Source organism: Parasteatoda tepidariorum, chromosome 10, assembly GCF_982258835.1.
Source record: "Parasteatoda tepidariorum strain Cologne lab strain chromosome 10, Ptep-v5.0, whole genome shotgun sequence".
Classification (NCBI taxonomy): domain Eukaryota; kingdom Metazoa; phylum Arthropoda; class Arachnida; order Araneae; family Theridiidae; genus Parasteatoda; species Parasteatoda tepidariorum.
Window position 1 is genome coordinate 54793293 of NC_141764.1, and position 23271 is coordinate 54816563.

The following is a 23271-nucleotide window of genomic DNA, read 5'->3' on the forward strand; positions in this document are numbered from 1 at the left end:
AAAATGTACAAAATGTTCTCTTCCCGTCTTATAAAGAATAAAAAAAGTTGATTAGTTGATTTTCTGAGGGGAAAAGAAAGGTTGATATGGATTAGTAAAAATAACGTTTGACTTTAAAAACGCTGTGCTTAAAACTATAATGAACTCTTTTTAGCAAATCGATTATGAAGTTAGATAAAGTGAAAAAAATGCTCTTTCTGCATACTTTCAAAGCTAATTTTGTAAATTTTATAAAGTTTTAAAAATTGAAAAGTATATTTGTCTTATACGAAAAATTCAAGTTTTAGAATATTTAGTTAGATTAATTTTTTAAAGTAATGATTTAATGCAAAAAAAAAAAAACAAAAAAAAAACAACAACTTTTGTTTTCCTTCTTGCGAATTTAAGTTGTATCTTATATATTTTTATTTTATTTAAATAAAAATTATTGGTTTTGAGTATTTATTTTATTAACGACTTGAGGAAATGGATTTTCCTCTTATGTATGCTAATAAATCCCACAAATAAAATGTTTGACTTTAAAAACGCTGGGCTTTAAACTATGATGAACTCTTTTAGCAAATTAATTATAAAGTTAGATAGTTAGAACTATAATACTTAGTTGATTTTAATTTCGTAAGCTTTAATTTAATACAGAAAAGTCCATTTTTGCTTTTCTCTATGTGAATTTAAGTTCTATCTTATGAACTTTTGTTTTACTTAAACAAAATTTATTTGTTACGAGTATATGTATTATGACTAGTGAAAATTGATTTTCTACTTTTGTATGTTAATAAATCCTGGAAAAATAATGTATGACATTAAAAGCGACATTCATTCAATTATTTTTAAAAGGGCTCTTATCCATAACTTTATATTCATAATATATAAATATCATTTTATTAATATTACGCTAATATCTTAATATTATATAAATATTTTATCATCCAAAGATAATCCCTAAAAGGCGATGTTGCGCCCCGGTCCATAAAATACACTTTTGAATTTCTTCCTAATGCATGCCATTCTCTTTTCTATAATTGGTATGGAGAGATGTTCTGATAAATTCGGATCAATAACTAATTGTTAATGCAAAATATGGTGGCAGCATTTCGAATACAATTAGCTAAGCTGTAAAGCTTTATTGACTATTAAAATAGATATAATTGTTATCGTTAAACTATTCAAACTAAGATAATGTTTGTAGTGTAAAGAGTTTTATTTCGAAATAAATAGTGTTGGATAAATTATGAACAGAAATTTCCTTTTGAGCTTCGCCTCTACATTTAATGCAATATAAATATCTAAATATATTCTACAAATAATTTATTAACTATTATTTGAAATTAATTAATGAATTATTATCCTAAATAACCATATACATTCTATTTACTAAGATTAAAAAAGAGCATGTTTCCAATTGCAATTGTTAAAAAAAAATTTAAATCTTTTTTTTATAAAAACTTATACAAAAAACCTAAAAATACCATTTTTTTTAAACAAAAAATGCGCATTGTTCGATTCAAATAGTAATTAATTCTAAATAAATTGAGCTTGAAACAAAGCTGTGAATGTTAATAAATTGTCTGACTTTCCAATATTTTCATCATCATTAGTAGTGAATCAAAAAGTTCTTTTTATTATTAATAGCATAGATTAATCAAAGTCTCATTAAGAGAGACGGTTTCATTTGCAGATAAAATAAGATGGATAATCTATCTGTTAAAAGCAGAAAAGGGCCAAATAGAAATAAATGTTAGTGTTCGTACTCTTAGTATGAACAGCTAATATATCTCCATTTTGATTTGGTAATGACATATTCACAAAGATGAACAAAATGAATGGCTTTTAAACTTTGTCTTTTCAGAAATATAGCCTAATTTTTACCTTTGAACTAACAGTAAACCAATTATTTTAAAATTTAGAGCAGAATAAATGTTGATGCAACTAATAATTTTTTTAAAATTAATTTCATTGTATTTTTCTGATTAAAGACATAGAAGTACACTCATCTTTTCATTTTAGAAATAGTTTATAGGTTTTGTTTTCAATATTATTAGCAGAAAAGATATTAGTACTCTCTTATATTAATGTCACACAGTGACACGCAGGAGGTTCGGGAATAAAATTTGGTAGGTCAGAACATTATAAAGAATAGATTAAGATATTTGTTAAGTTATCTGTTAAGTTATATATCTAGTTAAATAACTAGTTAAGATATTTGAAGCCTTCATATGGTATTTAACACAAAAAGTTAAATTCCTTTCAACTTTTCAATTTCTTTTAACGCAGTTTTGAAAACTGTTAAAACAATGCAACATTTTGTATCTTTACAAAATGTGATTGCAAAAAAAGGTGTCTCTTTTATTTAATGTATTCGATTCGTTATTAGTGGAAACATAGTGAAATTACTTATGATTGAAATTTGCAAACGTTATTTCAAATAGTTCGCTTCGAAAGGGAATGATAATCGTGTTTATTTAGATCATAGAGAAATAAAAAAAACAAGGAGGAAAAATGGGAAAAAATCAGACTATGAAGAAACCGAGAAGGAAAAGAATTGCTGTTAATACCTTATTTTTTTAAACGGAAAACAATTACCAAAACTGAAAATAGAGGAAAATATCACCGAGACTCTGTTTCATCACATGGTATAATTCACGAGTAGTTTATGGAATATCGTTGTGATCGTACAAGCAAAACTGATTCAGAACGCCTGGACGTCCAATTGAAATATTCAGCCAAATTATTCATATTGTATTAGAGGACCGTCGTTTTAAAGTGCGTAAGATGTCTAAGAAAGTAAACATATGAATTGAACGTGCAGTCAGTGATCATTTGGGAATGGAAAAGTCATCCGTAAGCCGCAATTTCTGATATGGGATCAAAAGCGGACTCGATTAACCTCAGAAGCGCTTCAGTTCACTTACAATTCAAGCAATCTTTGCGCCGTTATGCTACAGTTGATGAAACTTGCATACTTTACTACACATAAAAAATGGAAGAGTGATTTCTAACAAGTGATCTAAGAAGCGGATTTTTCTAATGAACCTGCTCCGAAAAACTCAAAAACGGTTCAATTGGCTGAGAAGATCACCGGGTAGTATTATGCTGATTTGTTAGACCGTTTTGTGGCAAAATTATAAAAGCGGCCTCCTATCTGAAAAAAAAGTATTTTTCATCACGATGAAGCACCAGCTCATTCGTCCGTAATCGCAGCATTTAAGGTGGTAGAATTAGGCTACTAATTTCTCCCTCATCCACCATAATTTCATGAAGGGCTAGAGTGGCTTTTTCCTACTTTTTTTCAAAAAGAAAAGAAAAAGTCTTGGTGGAATAAGATATTCTTAAAATTTTGAGATCAATAATGCCACAAATAACTATTTTGATGAGTTTCAGAAATCTTATTCTTTGAAATTATTAATATAGTGTAAATAACTTTGTAAAAGTGCATCATTATCAAAGGAAATTATGTCAAAAAATAAAATGCATTTTGGTATTTATATTGGTTTTTCATTTCAATATCACTGACTTATGAAACTGCCCTGCAGTAGGTATTTATATTATCAATATATAGGTACTTATAATACTATATATATATATGCATTAATATTTACACACATTATTGGAAATCGCATACGTATGTCTGTGAAGCTTAATAAAAAAAAAGATTTAATTTCAAATTGAAATATACTAAATTTATTAGTATTACGAACTTTTTTGTAAATTTTAAATACGAAGAAGTTTTCTTGCAGAATTAATCAAAATAATTCTCTTCCGCAAGGTCTGAAAATTATGTTGATTAATTCTTTACGCATTTTAGAGTCAAATAAATTAATGCGCAACACACTTGAATGACATTGTATAAATTAATATCGTAATCTAATTTTAAAAAAAAATATTCTAAAACCATCTACAAAATTGTGTTCTTCGGTATTTACTTTTAAATATCAAATGTTCGTTTTAAATTGCAAAAGATTAATCATTATGCAATATATATATATATATATATATATATATATATATATATATATATATATATATATATATATATATATATATATATATATATATATATTGTTTTGAAGTTTCTAAAATATAATCTTTCTTTAAATGCTTGATTTAGAATTATTTTTAATCAAGTCTCATTCTTTTTATTTCTGATAAAAGTAGGAAATTAAGAAACTCCAAAAGATTTTATTTGCTTAAGAATTTTCTTCATTGTGAATGAACTAATTGCAAATGTATTTTATTATCTTAATTCCGTTTAGCGGTTTTCCTTCAAAGAATCAATATTTTAAAAAGTCTAATCCTCGAGTATAAAATTCTATCCTAAAAGGTTCAAAAATGCTCTTGAGATTTCCAAATGTACTTGAAACATGAAAAATAATGAAAAACTTATAATTCTATTTAAGGTATCTTTGTTAGCAATTGCAAATAGTTTTTATTTATCCATGATCCTTAAAACATTCTATTTAATGAAAAATATTTGTTTGTTACAGTAAAAGGTTATGATTTTCAAAGGAATAAGTTTACCGATTCCTTTAAAAAAGCTTATGATTATAAAATTAGATTTCTAAAGCTTCGAAGAAATGTTATTTTTAATCGCACGGAAGAAAACTTTAATAATTAAGAATTAAGCTATGGCTTTAAGTAAATTCATATTAAACTTAACATTTTATAATTTTTTTAGAAAATTTTTCCAAGCTGAATGCATTTTTTTAAAATAAGGCGTAAGCCTCACACAAGTGGCACCAATTAATGCTTTTGTGCCATTTCTTTATACATTGAAATTTTAAACTTTTCAATTAATCACTTCTAACAATCAAAGATGACATTTATGAAACCTATGGTATTAAAGAAAAAGTTTCTTAATACATTGTGGTAAATAAAGTGAATATAATTTATCCAGAAGACGGTTTGAAAAACTCATTTTTCTCCGCTTGGTAGGAAATCATTACTTATGATGCGTGCAGTAATCAAGGTTTCTTTGATGGGAAAGGCGACCTATAGGAATGCCAAATCGGAAAAAATTCAAACATCATTCTTTTCCACTGGTAATTATAATGGCCTTATTATTCACCATCCAAGTAATAATCAAAACTAGTGCCAAAAGAATGGCATCCTGTAAACAACTGGTTAACTCTTTGACACAGAAGGGGACACTGATGTCCCTTTTATTATGTATTTTTTCTGACGCTCTATTTACAAGCAGAAATATATTATGGTATATTTTAACTATAAAAAATTGCCTAATAGTTAGTAAAAAATACGTGTTAGATTATCAAAATTATATTTGTACTGAAAAATAAAATCCCCCCAAAATAGCTTGATTTTTTTTCATTCATATTCAAAAATTTGTCTATGATTAGTTTTGTAAATTAAGGAAATTTCAATGATGAATTATTGTCTCATTTAGACCTGAATAACTGCAAATAAGTGCAAATTTAAAAGAAAAAATTCAGGAAGATTTTACATTTAGCAAAGATAGCAAAAAAAAACCGATATTTCATGCTGTTTTTCACAACCATAAATTAGTGAAATTCTAAATTTTATTTATTTTACTTATTGTGATCTAAATTAATACAAAATAATGAAAAAAAGTATGAAAATGTGTTTAACGGAAATTCTGCATCAAATGGTTATAATAGATAACGGGATATTTTCTATAGTTTTCGTAATAATTGATTTTCTTTTAGTAGTAAAAAAACTTCCAGAATGATCTGAGTGTTACATTTCTTTACCTAAGAAGAATATATGCTTTAATATTGGATATTTTTATTGCAATAGTAATTAAATTCCAATTAATAAATTAAAAAAGTTAACAAATCTTTTTTTTATTTGCACAAGTAATTTAGATCTTATTTAAAATGCTGCGCACCTCAACCTTTCTTGTACTGCTAAACATAAAAGCAGAATCATTTACGAATCTAAAGATGTAACAAAAAAGTAAGGGCATTAGCGCACTTAAAAGTTACAGATTGCCACAAATTTTAAAAAATTTAATTAAGGGATTTGGTAAGCCATATATCAATATTGAGGTTATATATCAATATTTAGTAGCCTTTACCGATCTACCCTTTCTAAGAAACTACTTAGGATATCAGTTTGAAATTTCTTGGGGGTAATTGAAATTATATTAGTTGCATGTTGTGATAATGTTTTAGAGTTAACAGGAATAATTTTTGAGTTACTAAAGATATTCGCTCAAAAATGATTAAACTTCGATGAAGGATGAGAAATGGTGAAAACTGAATGAATGATTAAAAAGAATTACTGCCGAAGATATGTAATAACAGTTATCACACTGTAAGCATGTGTATGAAAATAATCTGTGAAAGAAAGGCTGAAGCATATCCTGTTTAAATTCTGGGAAAAGGCACATCTCAAAAGATCAGTTTTAGCATTATTGGTATTCGACTCCTCTTTAACGTAAGTTCTTATTTACAAATATAAATAAAACGTACTAGAAATTAAAGCATCCTCAAAATTTTTAAGCCTTCTGTTGTAATTCTGTATTTTTTTTAAAATTCACTCAAGACACACCAAAGTAATGCTCACATGGTAGAGGTAACAGCCAAATAAATTATTTAAATTATTTTTCGGATGAAATCAGATCCTGAAATTGACTTACCTAGGTTCAAAGGACGGATTGAAAGGAAGTCTGTCTTTACTCCAGGTAACAGTTAATGGTTTCTCTCCCATAGCTCTACACGCCAAAGTAGCGCTTTGACCTCTCGTTAATGTTAATGCTTTAAATTTTTCTTTGAAGTGAGCAGCCACTGTAAGAATAAAATGTAAATTACAAGTAATTATGCATATCAAATAAACATAGAGCATTAAGAGCAACACATAACAATTACTAACACGCGGGAATTTTGCACGTAATAATTACTGGCGAGCAATATGAAGTCAATTTTTTTCTTTCCAGCATTTCTTTTTTTTCTTTTTAAAAATTTGAGTACAATATTCTGTATCTGAATTTTAATGACAAGCTTACAACAATTTTTGACCAAAGTATTATATAGAGCTGAATATAAGTTACTGTGCTTAGCGAAAATAATAATTCAAATAAAGAATATACTTTTGCTGACGAAGTTGAATTTATACTATTGAGGCTTTGTATAATTCATTACTCTATTATTTTATCATGAAAGTAATTTGATTACTAACCTTTCTTATGTAAGGTTCGCATAAGTCTAATTTTATTACAGCAGAGAATATTTTGACTTTCATATAAAAAGGTGGCAACATTCAGAGATGTAAATAGAACGCTTCGCAAACGCATATATTTCGCTGTTATTATTTTTCATTAAATGCTTTTATAAAATATCTCTTCGCTTATTTACTGTATTGCATATTAATTAAATTCCTTGTCATTCAACTTTATCTTATATGGCGCAGCCGTCTTTTTACAAAAGAACCTTTTTACAACTTCTTCTTTGAACATCGAACTTCTTCTATCGCTACATTTTAAATTCTTTCCATGAAATTTTGACTGCCAACGAAGCAAAAAAGTATTCATCATTGGCTGAAATTCGCCCAGGTAAACCTATTTTGACAAAAAATAACATATTTAACCGAAAAAAAATTTGAAAATTGGATTCCATTACATACTGATTTCTTCTCGCCAAACATACATCGCCAAAACAGATTCGCTGCACTTTTCTCGCCAAGATGTCAACAGACGTGAATTCTGTTTTGAATGCCTTGAATGTGGAACGACTGACTCATTTAACTGTCACCCAGTTAAAATCAGACTTGCGTTTAAGAAATCTTTCGCCCAATGGAAATAAAAATGACTTAATATCGCGTATAGTTAATGATAATATAAAAAGAACAGATGATGGAACTTTAGATGAACTTTTAACTCCTCGCATGCAATCGCCAAATAATGACAACAATACACAATATTCCGAAGAAAATTGCTTCGACAACTCAGAATTATTGACTAAAATTGAATTACTTCAGAAACAAGTGGAAATTTTAAGCAGTCAACGTCAACTCCCCCTTCACCGTCAATATATTGAGATTCATGATTCCAATTCCGCCGAAAGAAAGGCATGTTTATTCAAAGAAAGTACATTCTTGTATTTTATTTCATTATCTAAAATATTGTATCCCAAAATACATTCAAACGTTCAATTTTAGTATATGGAATCATTAAAATCGTACAGTAGTGCGTGATAATCCTATCATTAGATCAAAAGTATTTAAAGTAATGTGTTTTTTATTTTATTTTCCCGCTGTAAGCTTCAAAGAAGTAGTTAATTTTGCTATTTTTTACTGACATAAAATTTAGAAAAAATAATTGGAAAATCTAGTTAAACTAAAGAAAAACTTTTCTAAACAAGCTATTAGCGCATCTGTAGTTAAATCATCAACCATTTCTAAGTGGTTAGCTTTAGTGGCAATGCAAATAAATATCGCGATATAACTTTTTTGATAAATTCCTTTACGTTGACTTTTATATTTAATCAAAAAATGGTCCCCTGAATCCAATCCCTGTTGTGCACAATGTAATGCTGCAGAAAGCAAAACGAAATGTAAATTTTGCTCGGTTTTTCTGTATTATAGTTTTTAACCGATAAACCTAAAAACTCAAAACCTAAAAAAAAAAAAATTCAGTTTATTTCATCATTGACTGAATACTTAATCTAGGGATTTTATTTAGACAATGAAAAGTTCAGTTCTTTTGATAGCGTTTCCAGGACGATTTTTTTAAATAAAAATAACTCGTTTATTTCTTTATAGAAGGAAAACCACAAAAAGCACTAGTAGTAAAAATGGATATTGTTTAAAAATAAGATGTTTATGATAGTATATTTAGACTGGAATATTTAGGATATAGGCTAACGCTAATCAGCGGTATCGATTTCTAATGATTTTACTAGTATCAATAACAATGGCCATATTTTTGATGATTTTTTCTGTTTTATAGTTTAACAATGGTTGAAAGTGTTTGTAAGATGAGAAAAAGAATCTCCATACTTGTTTTGAAAACTGGTTCTTTTTTATATCTCATAGCTCGATTAGATATATTTTTCAGCAATGTTAATGAATGTTAATGAATTCCACTGTCAATTATTGACCTTGATAAATTAAATTTCTGTTGTATTCAAATCAAAGCTTTTATCGGATTTCTTATCACTTGGCTGAGTTTATTGATTAAAAAAAGTTTTAAATGCACCAACTCATAAAAAATAAATTGACTCCTTCTTTCGCTCCCATTTTGATAAAAAAATTAATATATTTTTACTAAAGGGGATATCATATTTCTACACAAATATACTGTTTCTCAGAGATATTTTTTTTTAAAAGCAAAGCGTGATAATGAAATTATTAGGGGAAAAAAGTAATAACCACTTGTAAGCTTGTTCAGCTGTAAAATTATTTTACTGAAGTCTGAAGGAGATCGATATTTCACAAGAACTTTGATGATGAAAATAAAAGCGGTATCTTCTATAGCGCATATGGTGTTGTCCAATAGAAATCGATCGACAAAATGTGAAAAATAAAATCCAACTTTTTTTTAGAGAATTCTTTTGAAAATATTTTTTTGCTACTTGTTTACTATTTCATTTTTACTTTGAAAGAGCTAAGAATGGAGAAATGCTTCAATGGAATTTTCTCAAAGCTTTATTGATGAAGTACCTGATCTGATCTCTCTCTCTCTCTCTCTATATATATATATATATATATATATATATATATATATATATAGATTGATTGATAGATAGATATTTGTATGTATTTATATTGTATTGTATTATATGTTTGTTAAACATAGAGCTATTTTTTTACAACATACATAGAAGAACTACAAAAGTCCAGAAAAATTACCGTACTGTCTTTCTGGTGAAACAAGCCATAATTCTGGCTATAAAACCCAAAATATACGACATTCAAATTATTCCTTTGGAAATTTTCATGTGCATATTTTTCCAAACATTCAGGTTTCCAAAATAACATTTTGCCACGCATTTAGTAAAAAGTACAAAAGTAAATTTAAGCGAATCAATGGTTCTTATGCCATGCTCTAAATTATTATAATAAAATTTCTAAATTTTAAGACATTAACTAAGTTTTATTACATATTATAGGACTATATTTTGTTGTTAATTTTACTAAATAAATTCCAAAGCTGTTCGTTAAAAAAATAATGAGATTTTTGGTGTTCCCATAGACCTAGGTAGTTTTGAACTTACTTTTTCTGAGAGTAGAGTAATGATTCTATGTCGCAATAAATATTTAATTACGTTGCTTTTAAGAAAGACAAAGAAACTCAAATACATTTATTGCATCTACGGCAGTTAGGCGTAATATGTTCATTGAGAACATTGGCGATTTGCTTATTCTATGAACAGAGAAAATAAATTTCTTCAAATAAGAATAATTTAAAAAAGGACAGGGACTTTTACTGATTAAAATATAGCTAAAATATTATTTCTGAATGCATAGTTCAAAACTTATTATACTTTTTCAATGGCAAATAATTTGTTTGGAAGCAGCTTAAAAAATTCTTCATTAAATATTGTGTTTCTTTCAAATTAGAGTCGGTAGTTCATTAAGTATGGCCTCTTCATAAGTTCCTACGTAACCAAATTAATCCTTCAACATCTTTACAAGCAAACAGAAGAGTAAAAGTTAAACAAAGAAAGTCAAGGAATTTCGATAACAAAAATGTTTTTTTGTTTATAGTGAGAAACTGGAAGGGTTAAATTAATTATGTTAACACATTCGATGAGTCGTTTACCTTAAGTATAGGTATTTGTCCATATGTCAGAAAGAATATTTATGGCTTAGGATCGGCATTATTGATTGGTTTTGCTTAATCTTGTTTCTATAGAAACAGGAGGTGCTTAAGTTAAACGTATCATTAATGATAATGGTGTACGAAAACTGTCTTTACATTTACAACAGTAAATGATGCATGCTAAGTTTATTGAAAGGCTTGGTTTATAATAAAGTATCATTAAAAGTAAAGGGATACACCTGCGTATAATATTTTGTTTAATTTTAATGAAAGCTTTACTTAATTTTAAGTTGCAATATATATTTTTTTAAATCCTGACAAAGAAAAAGAATGCTTATATATATATATATATATATATATATATATATATATATATATATATATATATATATATATATATATATATAATGTATTAAACACTACGTAAGCTTTGATAATCTTAAAAAAGTTTAAAAAACTACTGAGAAAATTTTTCATGGGCACCTATGGGGCACCAATTCCCAAGAGTTGTTTACATAGGCTCCTATTCCCAAGACTTGCTGACATTCATATCTTGCACGTTAAGATTTAGTGCTTATTTTTGTGCGTTCGAAGTTTGCACATTTTTACAACCTTCATAAATATTTCAAGGGAATGATGTTTTTAAGTTTTTCTTTCTGCTTCATTTTCTTGGGATTTTTCATTTACTATACTATCCTATTAGACTTCAAAAATTCAGCATACATATCTAACAGATTAACAAATGTTTCAATAGCATCATTACATTTTATTCCATAATTTTTTTAAAAGAAATATTTTTAAAAAAATCTAATTATTATTTTATTTACAATCAAAATAAGTGTCTAAGTTAATTAACTTGACACTTACTTACCTGACTTGACTTAGTTAGTTAATCATTAAACTTGTCAAGTAAAATAAGGGGGAAAAGGTGTCATGCCTCAGAAGAAAGTCATGATATAGTATTCACGTGTATCGCTTCGCGGCTAGTTTCTCGACATTTTTCTTCTTTTAAAACTATCATTATGCTGAAAATTGTTTTTAAAATTGCTATTATTTACTACTAGCTGTATGCGTCAAAAGCTACGTATGAGTCAAAACTTATGATAACGATTTTTTTATTTCTCCTATAAATGAATTTGCACCTTTGCACGATTTATTTTGTTTTATACTTTTTGTACAGTCGATATTTTATTTTTTTTTCAATTAGTACCTATTACTTAAATGAATTAGGCATCGTTGGCATCAGTAATATTATGTTCTTTCGATTATTTTATATTCACTTAAGCCAATTAGTACCAATTTTTCATTATTTTTATTTTTTACACAGTATGAATAACCAAAACTAATAAAGCATCATTGATATCAGTAATAGTATTGCGATTTTTTACAACTCTGTAAAAATTTTGTCAACAATGAATAAGATTAACGTATCGAACTTTAATTATAATATTTTTAATTAAAAAAAATATTTTCAACCCTTCCGAACTGACGTTGTGTTTTCCCACAGATCAGGAAAAAAAATAGTGGTGCGGAATCAGCATTTAATCTAAGTTGATGATGCCTAATGAATCAATCACTTTAAATTTTAAATAATGCCTGTATAAAATATGCAAATACATAGTTAAATCTGGAACGAAAGGTTTCTGTTAGTAATATATTTTGGCGAACACAAATAGCTATGCTTTACTGAAAAAAAAGTAAAACTGAAACATTTAAGCTGTAATTTTTTTATCTTATTGAAAAGAAAAGGTATACAAGAAATTCTTTGAGTTTAGTACTAAATAGGTAGTCTTAATCACTGTTCCGGGTCTAGTAATATAACAATCATTTTACTTATTAATTAATAAGCTACCCTAACTGATAAATATCACGCAAATTTAACTAACTAACTGATACATTAATAACTTAAAGCCTGTATTATAAATCATAAGCATATTAATATAAAAATTCAAATGGCCCTTCGCAATGATTCAGTTCTTTTTAAATGATTCCTGCTTTCAAATTTAAAAAGAAGGGAAAAAAGCATAAACGAAATATAGATTTAAAAAGTGCTTAACCAAAAAAAAGGAACTAAAACTTCGAACTAATAAAACGCATCAGTTCTGCTTCAGAAAATATGCACCAATCAAAATACCGAATATAAGTCAAGTTCTTTACCATGTACTTTGAGGAATACGACGGTACTAAGTCCCGAACCAACGTCATTAGTAGCTTGGCACATGTAATGTCCGCTGTCCTCTTTGGTTGACTCTTTGATGATCAGAGAGCCATTCTCTAAGATTTGAACATTTTCGTTGCTAATGATCACTTGAAACTGACTCTTAGAGCCCTCTGCAAAGAAAAAGATAGGAAAAATAAAGAAAAAAAGCTTTATTTAGTGGTTTTGAAAGACAAGAGTGCACTTGATTTTGAATCACTGAAAGTAATGTATAGTTGAAGTAAGAAAAAAAAAAGCAAAGCCTAAACACTTAAAGTTTACAAAGCTATAAAAAGATTTATTTCTTCAACATGGAGAAGAGACTAAAAAAATATTTTGCTTGCGTTGAATGCAGATGAAGTGTATAGATTTTTATAAAAATTTATAGAAATAGTCAAGTTTTATTTGATGTGAATTATTCATAAGCAATTTCTCCAGCTTCTTTAAATAAACAATTTTTAAAGAACTGTGCAAATAGCATAAATGGAGTCTTTTTTATAGTAAATTGTATCGCAAGTTATAAATATTTTTCAAATCTATTACCATATTCTTCATGTCAGACGAGATATAATCGTATTATCTCTTTTTCGTATTCCTAAGCTTTATTTTTAAAAGGAAATGTTGGGTAGATTTCCTTTTAGATATTAAAGAAATAAAAGAGTTACGAAAATGCTGAAAATATATTATTTACTTAAAAATAACTATTTATAAAATAAACAGCAGTTTGAAATTTATAACCGGAAATTGTTATGATCTTAAAATAATTATTAATTTCAGTAATAGGCATACTCGATACTTGTATATTTAAGATTGTTATTTTTGAATTGTCAATATTGGTATTCTTATTTTATAACCTTCCTTCCTAGCCGTAACTTTTCAGCAAAAATTATTTTTCTTTAAAACGTTATTTTAAAGTTTCTTAATTGCTTTAAATCATAAAATTCCTTTTTTTTGTTAAATAAGCTACTTTTTTGCATCTAAACATTACTACGCAGACATAGTGTTTTAACAATTTTGAGGCATAATCCGTAGTAATTATTGATGGGAAAATTATTAAACGTATCTGAGAACATGTAGAGCTCATTAATAGAAAAATAAAATTGTTCAACAAAGTTTAATTATTTATAGATAAAACCCTTTGCTCATTTTAAGTAAAATTAATTCGTAAGCTTATGCGGAGGTTATTTTATGGCACCATGCATTCTATAATTTCAGATTCCTAAAAAAATAGACACCTGTTCACTTGTTTTTAATTAGTAGCTGAGTGTTTCGAACTATCAGAATTTTGTAAGTAATTAAAAAGAATTTACACATTTTTCTTTCCCAATAGACGTTTTATCAGTTACTGGGGTCATAGAATAACCCCGGGAGTCTTTCAGCTTGTTCTACAAAGAATTTTAATGAACGTAACTGCCGAGTTCAGTGAATTATTGTTCGTTCTTAATTGAAGTGATTTCTACTCATTCAAATTTTGAAACATTAAGTACGAGAACTGTTTTTCTGTCTAACAAAAAAACCACTAATCCATCACTATTAAAATCGGCGAAACTCACGTAGTAGGGAAATAAATGACCCTGCTGTATCATTTATGATCAACTCCAACAAACATGCGGCTAATATGCGTTTAAATCATGAACTACAAGTTCAAATATTAAACAATGTTTGTCTGGAATCACCAAAATATGAATTAAAAGCTTCCTCGAAGGAAAGTTTTGCTCAAGAAATTGGAACTACTGAAATTAGCAAGATTTGTGCATTATTTTCCAAAAAAAGCATAATTTCAGAGCGTAACTATTGCCTCCGATAAAACAAACTATGAATAAATATTACTAGCTAGAAATATGTCTGCATAAACCAATGATGTCAAGTGTAATATAATGATTTATGTATTAGTTATCAGAAAAGGAAACATTACAATGTGTTACTAAATTTCATCGTAAAAAGAATGATATAAAACTTCAAATAGTTTAGAAATAAATAGCAAACGTCTAAGACTCAAAAGTGTTACATTTCTCATAAATATTACAAAGACTTTTCGAAGCGTAATAATGAATTTCATTTATATGATCCCCGCGTGTCCTAAAGTTCATTCAGGCTTCGACCGTCCTTCCGACTAAAAAGAGTCTTATCTAAGTTTTTATTATAGAAAATTAACATGGCTATATCATATCACTATTCGCTACCCTAACAAACTTATGTATTACCTGCCATTTTATGCATTACCTGCCAAAAGGCATGCATGGAGGTAAAAAGTGATACCTGCATGGTACGGCATTTTTGGTAATTAGAGTTTTTAATAATTAATTTAAAAATAAGTTCAACTTCTTAATATTTAGTATTTTAGGTTCAGCGTTTATCTAATTTTAATTTAAAATATTGAGAAAATTCCAGGAATCTCAGTTTTTGAAGCCAACACGGAAGAATCTGAATTCAAATAAAAGATTAAAGCACCATGTCACTTACAAAATGCCTGACGATCCCAAAATTTGATTCAAGATAATGAAATAAAAGTTTAATAATTGTAAATATTTTTTCGAAAGCAAATGAGACAAAAATTATTTATAAATCATATTTAAATTTAAAATTAATAACGAAACTAATGTTTATACTTTACAAATCTATATTAATACATTTAAATTTATTTCACAAATTTAATATTGCTTTGATGTTAATGTTCACACAATGTAGCCATGGTTTTCATTTGATTTGTTTGACTATGCAAACATCTTATGAGAAAAAAATTAACAATAAATGTATTTTGATGAAAAATACTAATGAAGTAAAGACTTTTTGTTAATATAAGTAAAATCTCTAATTAAATTATAAGAGGCTCTTAATTAAGTTGTGCAGTGTTTACTTGTTTCTATAAGGCAACAGTGCATCGAACTAAATAATATGGCTCAAGTGATAAGAACATAAATGGAGAGATATCATCCTTTTTCACAACAAAAAACAAACGATGTATGAAGATAATGCATTTTACAATTGATATAAAATAAAGTTTACTTCTCAAAAATTTCAGGAAAATAGCCCTATTCTATACAATAAAATCGACCAACAATACAAATTTCTTAATCAATATCTGTTTTAATTTTCTTTGCCCTACTTTTGTAGTTCAGTTTTGACAATTAAGTGCTTTGATCATTACAGTAAATTTAGATAATGCTTTCCATAAAAGCTTAATCCATTTAGCAAAGCATATGGCCATTACCATAACAAAAGAGATTTAATATGTCACAATAAACTCGATAATAAATTCGGAATTGATAACATTCGCCAAGTTGGCAACAATAACAAGAATTCTAATGATGTTTACGTCAGCAACACTGAAAAATGCTAATTTGTGGGCACAATTTGCGCCAAAATATAATTACTTAACAAGCAGAAGTGATGAAGCCAAATTATTAGTTTTACGCCGACACTTATTACAGCTTTGTTGTACTAGTCTTCCTAGAGCTAATTCTCTTCAAAACCATTTATAAAGTAACATTGACCGCTTTTGTAGTTTATTGAAATATGGTTCCTTTTTTATTCTTTTATTCTTTAAACGGCTCTGGGAGTTAATTCAAATGTTAATTAGATTTTGCCATGGTTCTAGAAAATGTTTTACATAAAGTTAAAGCCATTTGAAAAGAAATTTAACATTGTTTGCTTAGATATTTTGTAGAAGTACGCAATAGAGATTTCAAAAAATTTTCTCGTTAAAAATAGATTCTAATTTATTCGTTGATTGTTTAAGTTTCAACAAAAAACAACCATTTTATTAAAGATACTCTTAAATATCCTTTTTGAATTAGTAAATTATATTTACAAGTAAAGGATAACATATTTTTTCTTTATCATTATTTTTTTAGAAAATCAATGGCAAAAAATGTAGATATATATAAAAAGCAATTAATGAAACAAAATTTCCATAACCAACGTTTTTCGAAGGGACTAAAAAAATAAAATTATTATTGTTTTTTCGTCATCACTTTTGGTACTTCTAGAAGTTATTATTACGGTAGTAATGTGCTCCAATTTTCCTTTAGGCTTGTTAAAAACAACATTGTTCAATTCTTTTAATCCTCTCGCTAAACTTAGTCTTGTAAAGTTTTACTTGCCGAAGGCAAAACATTAAGTCATTTCATGATTAATAAATTGAAAAGGACATTTTTTTCTACTATTATAATGTTTTCACATTTATTTCGCCACTCGTGTGTCCTCATTCAGCAATTTCTTTCCCTTGCACGGGTGAGAATTTCACACGTAACATTAATTGGAAAAACTATCAGTGCAGAAAATACCGGGTAATGACCTTCAATCTTAAAGGACACTAATAGAAGAAATTCCACGCAAGTGTATACTGAACAACGAACCTTCATAAAATTCTACTGCATTAGTGTATGGAATATTAAATGCAGGTTTTCTTTAAAACGCACACATGCATTAGAGATTACTGAGCAACCGTGTAATGAGCAATAATTCACACATTCCAATCCAGCAAATATGTTAATTATTTTATAGAAACTATGTTTTTCAATAAATGTGATCGAATGCATATGAACCATATTGCTCAGCTTGCTGATACTCTTAAGGTTGAAGGTTGATGCATACTGATATTTTTAAGGTTTAAATACGTTGCTCGGTATTCCTAATACCGATTTGTTCATCAAAACTTATCCCATCATTCTCTCATAAGCAAGCATGGTATGAATTAACCCCTTCTTTCTCGCTCCCATGAAAATGAGGGGGCGAGGTTTTGCCCTCTATTTCTCGCTCCCGTGATATTTCCGAGCAGGACTGTTCAGTAGTAACGCGCCAAAAAGAATAAAACTAATTCATTTCTTTTGCCAAGAAAGCATTTTATTTCTCATTTTACACACCAGATGGCAGTACCAGTTATTTTTTAGGTAACTGTAGATAATTAGTGTATTTTAAAAAGAATTTAGCATAAATAAACTAATAATTTCAGAAAACTTACCTATTGACTTTTTCCAACGAATAACTGGATCAGGATAACCAGTAGCCTGGCAATCAAACATGGCTGCCTGACCCATAATTACGGATTTATCAGATGGTTCTGTTTTCCATTTAGGAGGGACTGAAATTCGAAGTAAAAAGCTTAGTGTATGTATTAATAGAATTATATATTAATAAAAATCGTTATTAATATTCCATAATAATTAAAAGTACTTTAATAACAGAATACCCGAAAGGATAGGGTATGCTTTGTACTGCATAGACAAAAATGAAAAACGCCGTGAGCAAAGAAAAAATCAAGCACAGAAATGGTCACATTATAGTTTCAGATTTGTAGACAAGAATCTTCCTCAGTGTTTAAAATATGCCATTTGGTGTTTAGATACGGAGATGTTAACACCATTTTTAGGGTTTAGACACTGAGGTGTTAACATCATTTTTAGGGTTTAGACACTGATGTGTTATCACCACTTATGGCGTTTAGATACTGAGGTACTAACATATCTCCCTTCTTTTTATTATCTTATTCAAACGTGTTCCTCAGTCCTGAGTAATGAACCACTTTACATACGTGAATATCTTTATTCTTTTAATGTCATTTGTTGCTTAAACACTTAAAAAAATTTTTTTTAAAAAAAGCTGAAATTATATTATATCCATTTTTGCACACGGTTTTCGAGCTTTTTTTCACGTTGTTTAACTAGGTAGTAAAATTACTTTATTGCAATTACACTTTCAATCATCAAGACACACGTTAAATATTTTCTACTAATAACATATCTTAATTCGATACGTCAGATATCTTTAGATTAGGTTATGCTAATTAAAACTAATTGTGTGCTATGGCTTTTAATTGAATACTTTCAAGTGACGTCATCGAAAGTAAATCGTGGCATTTGTCTCCTTAGTAGCAAATAGGGTTCAACGCACAAGCGTGATATCGCTTTCAGATATCCAGTTATATCTGATTTAAATCACGTGGTTAGGCAAAATAATTTTACTTCTTCTCAAATTATAAATACCCAATTGTAGCAAACTAAGCTATATAAATTCGTTAATGTTTTACTGAACAACACATTTTATTTAAAAATTTCTGTTGGTGTCATTAGTTTTTTAGTTGCATGAACTAATATAAGAAGAAACTAAATTAATTTATGAATTATTTTTAATTATTTTCACAATATTTATCATGACTAATTAGAATTTTTATTAATAATAATACCCTTAATTAGTTAAGATTAATGCAATAATGAAAAGACTATTATAATTAAACTTATGTAAGAAACATCAGAATATTTACGCATTAGGATCATGTTTTGTTAAAAATGTAAACAACAGTGTGGAAAAATGATTAAATTGAGAGAATATTAGAACATGATTCTATTAGAATTTTATTTAGAAATTGATTTATTCTAGAAAATTATTTATTCTATTCCTGTTTGTCTTTCTCCTTCTGGGCTTTCTCGAATAGGAAACAAAAAAGTTCTGTGTCGACAACATTTAAGATAGATAAATGAGACATATCAGCCACTGCTGCTAACTTAATTATTAAAATCTGATTCTCGTCAACTTCACAATTCGAGCTTACAAGACCTAACGTTAAAATCAAATTAGATGAAATGTATTTGCAGAGTTCGTTCCTAACTAGTGATATACAAACTCGACTAACTTAATAAAATGTAAGGAAAATTCGATTTTGTATTTATACAGTTAGTGTGCTGAATATTTATTTTATAAACTAATGATGAACATGCATGTTTTAAATAAATCAAATTTCTTTTATAAGCAGGAGTAATTAGATAATATAACAAATATTTCAGGTGTTACTTTGGAAGAAGATGGACAATATGTCTTTCTTAAAATTTACACACTGATTAAAATTTGCATTTAAAGTTTTGTTGATTTTCCTTTTTAATATTCGCTTATGTTAATTTCAAAAGAATCGCGTAATGCTTTATCACTCTAAGTATAATTTGTGTAAGTGATTGGAAAAATAATTTCGTATTATTGTTTTGATATGTTTAACATATGTAGAGCCATTTAAGGTTGATTTGGAAACTTTTCGATTTAAAATATCAGCCAATTTAACAGCATTTACTTTAGAGATCAACTAAGTAAACTGTTCAAATTTTAAATTTTTTAATATTTAGCTTATGTTAATTAGTAATGGAGAAATATGGCTACAATAATATAAAGTATTAAAAAATAAAGTGCAACATAAACAAAAAAGTTTCAGGTACTAGGAAACAAACTTAATTTGAGAGACTAACTTTAGCTATGATCATTACATTGGTTTACAAATCTTTGTTGCATTTATGCAAGTACTTGATATTTCCTAATTCAAGAGTGGGAATTTAAAATCTTTAACCAATTTTGCTTGTAAAAATACCGTTTTTTAATGACATTTTTAGTCCATTTTTTAACAAGTTTATCTATTTCTTACCAAGTTTAAAAACGTTATATATAACAGGGGGTATACCCGTATGCCCTCAATTGGGGCAGGTCGGGGTAAATATTTTCATATAACAGGGGGTTGTATAAGAGTTGCGACAAACTTCTAGGAAAGTTAGGGTACATCGTTTGGATTAATTTTGCATAGGAAAACACCGTCGGAACTGTCGTCTTGCGCGATTAAAGGGCTTCCTCATTATTACCTAATCAAAATCGTGCAAAGAAACAGTTCATAGTAAGTGAGAGCAATTTTAATGCTGATTATGTGGCTTAATTCTTCGGGAAATTTATTGTAACAATTCATAAAAAAATAGACGAAAAATGTTTAAAAAAACTGTTTGAAAGAGAAATAGATTGCAGCTTTAGAATTAAAAGTATCTAAGATATATTAAAAAATCTCATGCAAAATAAAAAAAAAGTGAATATAAAATAAATCCCAGTGTTATTCAGTTAGTTATGAAGTTATTAATTATTTTAAATTAGGAAAGCAAATGTAAAAAAAAAGCTTTTTTAAACTGAATAATTATGCATTTTTTTCGGATGTATTTAGATCCTAAACAAGAAAATGCAGGGTAGTAGTATAAAAAATATGGTCCTGAAATTTCATGTAGAAAAATACAGAGAGCCTCTTAAAGACAATTTTTCATCATTTCTCTGTAACTATCAATTCGAATTAAAAAATTTTCAAACACAATATTGAAGCTCCAGTATTCAAAGATATTTCTACGAGAAAGATAACTTTTGAATTTAATTTGCAGTTTTTTTATTACTTAACTAGCTGAATATCTCTTCATCGTACGCAGTGAATAAAAAATTATTTATCAGCACTGAATAATGCTACAAAGTCATGCACAAAAATGAAAGGCATATGCCGACAAAAGTGAAGATTTTAGGGAAGGAAGTAGGCAAGTGACATTTTAGAGGTTTTTATGAATCATGGAAAATTTGGTTGCATCAAAATAGGTTTGTTTAATGTAACAAAATTGTTTTTGCTTTCACTTTAATCTTAGCGTAACTAATAACTTTAGTATGTATACATGATTTTCAGCTTCAAATTAGGCAGTGGAAAATGAAATAAAACTAAGAATTATTAGTTCCGTCTTCTAATAAATTGGTAATAAAATAGTTCGGAATCCATCCACTCTTTTTTCTCTTACCCTAATTATAGTCTCTATGAAAATGTCACCTACCTAGTTTTTCCAATTTTAGCTATATTAACTAGAATTTACTTCTTAAATGGCAATTTCTTTGGAAAGGAAAATTCATATTAAGTTGTCCAAATTTTGTATCGCTTTCCTCGTCAAATTAAGTGGACCATATTTCCCAGATTACTGCTGTCTTCTTTATTTGGGGGGTCAGAAATGCGAATCCACCGAAAAAGGTAATACTTAGAGAAAGTACGATTTTTGTATGATTACGGAACTTAAAATATCGTCTGCACTAATTAATTAGCACATTTGAGATCATCACCTCAAGCAATTAAGATTTGAGTCCCAGGACGGGAAGATTCGATTATTAGATCATAAGTAATTCAGGATAGTCGGTTTTTTTGCTTATTTTGTTTTTAATATTTTTTGGGGGCACTTAAAAATACTTTGATTTATCTTTTGGTCAACGAGATTTAGAATTGTGCCAAAAATTACTAGACTCCCATAACAAAATACGCAAATATTGAAATTTACCTTAAGGAGCCTAAATTTCAACTTTTTTCTTTTTAAAACTAGTTGCACAAAATTTTACAGATTATGGCTTTCCCTCTATATTTTGGGATTAAAAAAAACAACTTATCAAGAAAAAGGTATATTTATTTAGAGAAAGTGCATTTTCGTGCTCGATTTCAGAACTTAAAGTATCGTCTGCGCTAATAAATTAACATATTTAAGCTCACCCCTCAAACCATTAAGATTAAGTCAGAGAACGTGAATATCCGATCGTTAGATCATCAGTTATTCAAGGTGGTCTATTTTTTTTCGCACTTTACATTACATTGATTTATCTTTGGGACGATGAGTTTTTGAATTGGTTAAAATATTACCAGATTCCCATAACAGAATAACAGCGCATCGCCCTTATAATTGCATTAATCTCAGTAGATATCATTGTTAAACATTTAACTATACAGATCGCTCTTCGTATTATAATACTCAATTAAATTGTTTTAATTGAGTATTATATTACGAAGAGCATTGTTAAACATATTCTTAGTTACATTTATAAATTAGCGTAATAACTTATTACTTTCAAAAACAAATGTATCACTTATTTCCTTTAAGGGGGGAGAAAATTTGAACTCTAATATAAACTGACTGTATTATTTTGATCAGTGAAAAGCAATTTATAATCAGTGAATTGATAGTCTGCATTTACTAAACTTGTAATATAATACAATGTGTGATTTGAAGCATAAATTGTAATAGTTTAAATCCATAGGAAAAATATGATCAAAACTATTCAAATGTTTTGTAACTTTTTATAATAATAAAGTGAAAAAAAATTACTGAAACTTTATAACTGGTTTTTATTTCTCGTTTTACGATTTTTAATGACATAATAGTCCAAAGCATTATTATTATAAACTAAGAAAATATTCAACAGCTTTCTAACTTTAATAAAGCAATATTTTGAAAAATACGATTCATCAACTTTTATATTACCTAATTTTCTTGAAATAGAATTTTTTGTAATGCTAAAAAGATGGATGATTTTTTATAGGTAATAACTTAATTTAAATTCATGTTTTCTTCGAATAATAATTTTAACGGAGCGAAAAATAAAAGTATTGTTTCTCCTTTAAAACTGAGATCGAGTTTACTGGAGTGTCGCCATCATTTTGACAGAGTTTAAATTTCTGTTTCTTGAAAGAAAATAAACGAATATTTTCTTTTTTTCCCTCTATCTGAAAGGAAACTGTATTAATATTATATAT

At 27.7% G+C, this 23271-nt stretch overlaps 1 protein-coding gene across 6 annotated transcripts in view; it reads right to left on the bottom strand.

Moving 5' to 3' along the window:
* The window catches only part of LOC107452990 (cell adhesion molecule Dscam1), a 308431-nt gene that overhangs the window by 127208 nt on the left and 157952 nt on the right, over positions 1–23271 (bottom strand). For all 6 annotated transcript variants that reach the window (XR_015429856.1, XR_015429858.1, XM_087153625.1 and 3 more), the window contains 3 exons: positions 17896–18015; positions 12893–13066; positions 6614–6761 (listed from right to left, as the gene is read on the bottom strand). Coding sequence is in view for 4 of the 6 variants with exons in the window: in XM_087153625.1 (XP_087009751.1) it covers positions 6614–6761; positions 12893–13066; positions 17896–18015 (442 nt within the window). In the remaining 2 variants the exon portion in view is untranslated. The remainder of the gene's footprint in view (positions 1–6613; positions 6762–12892; positions 13067–17895; positions 18016–23271) is intronic.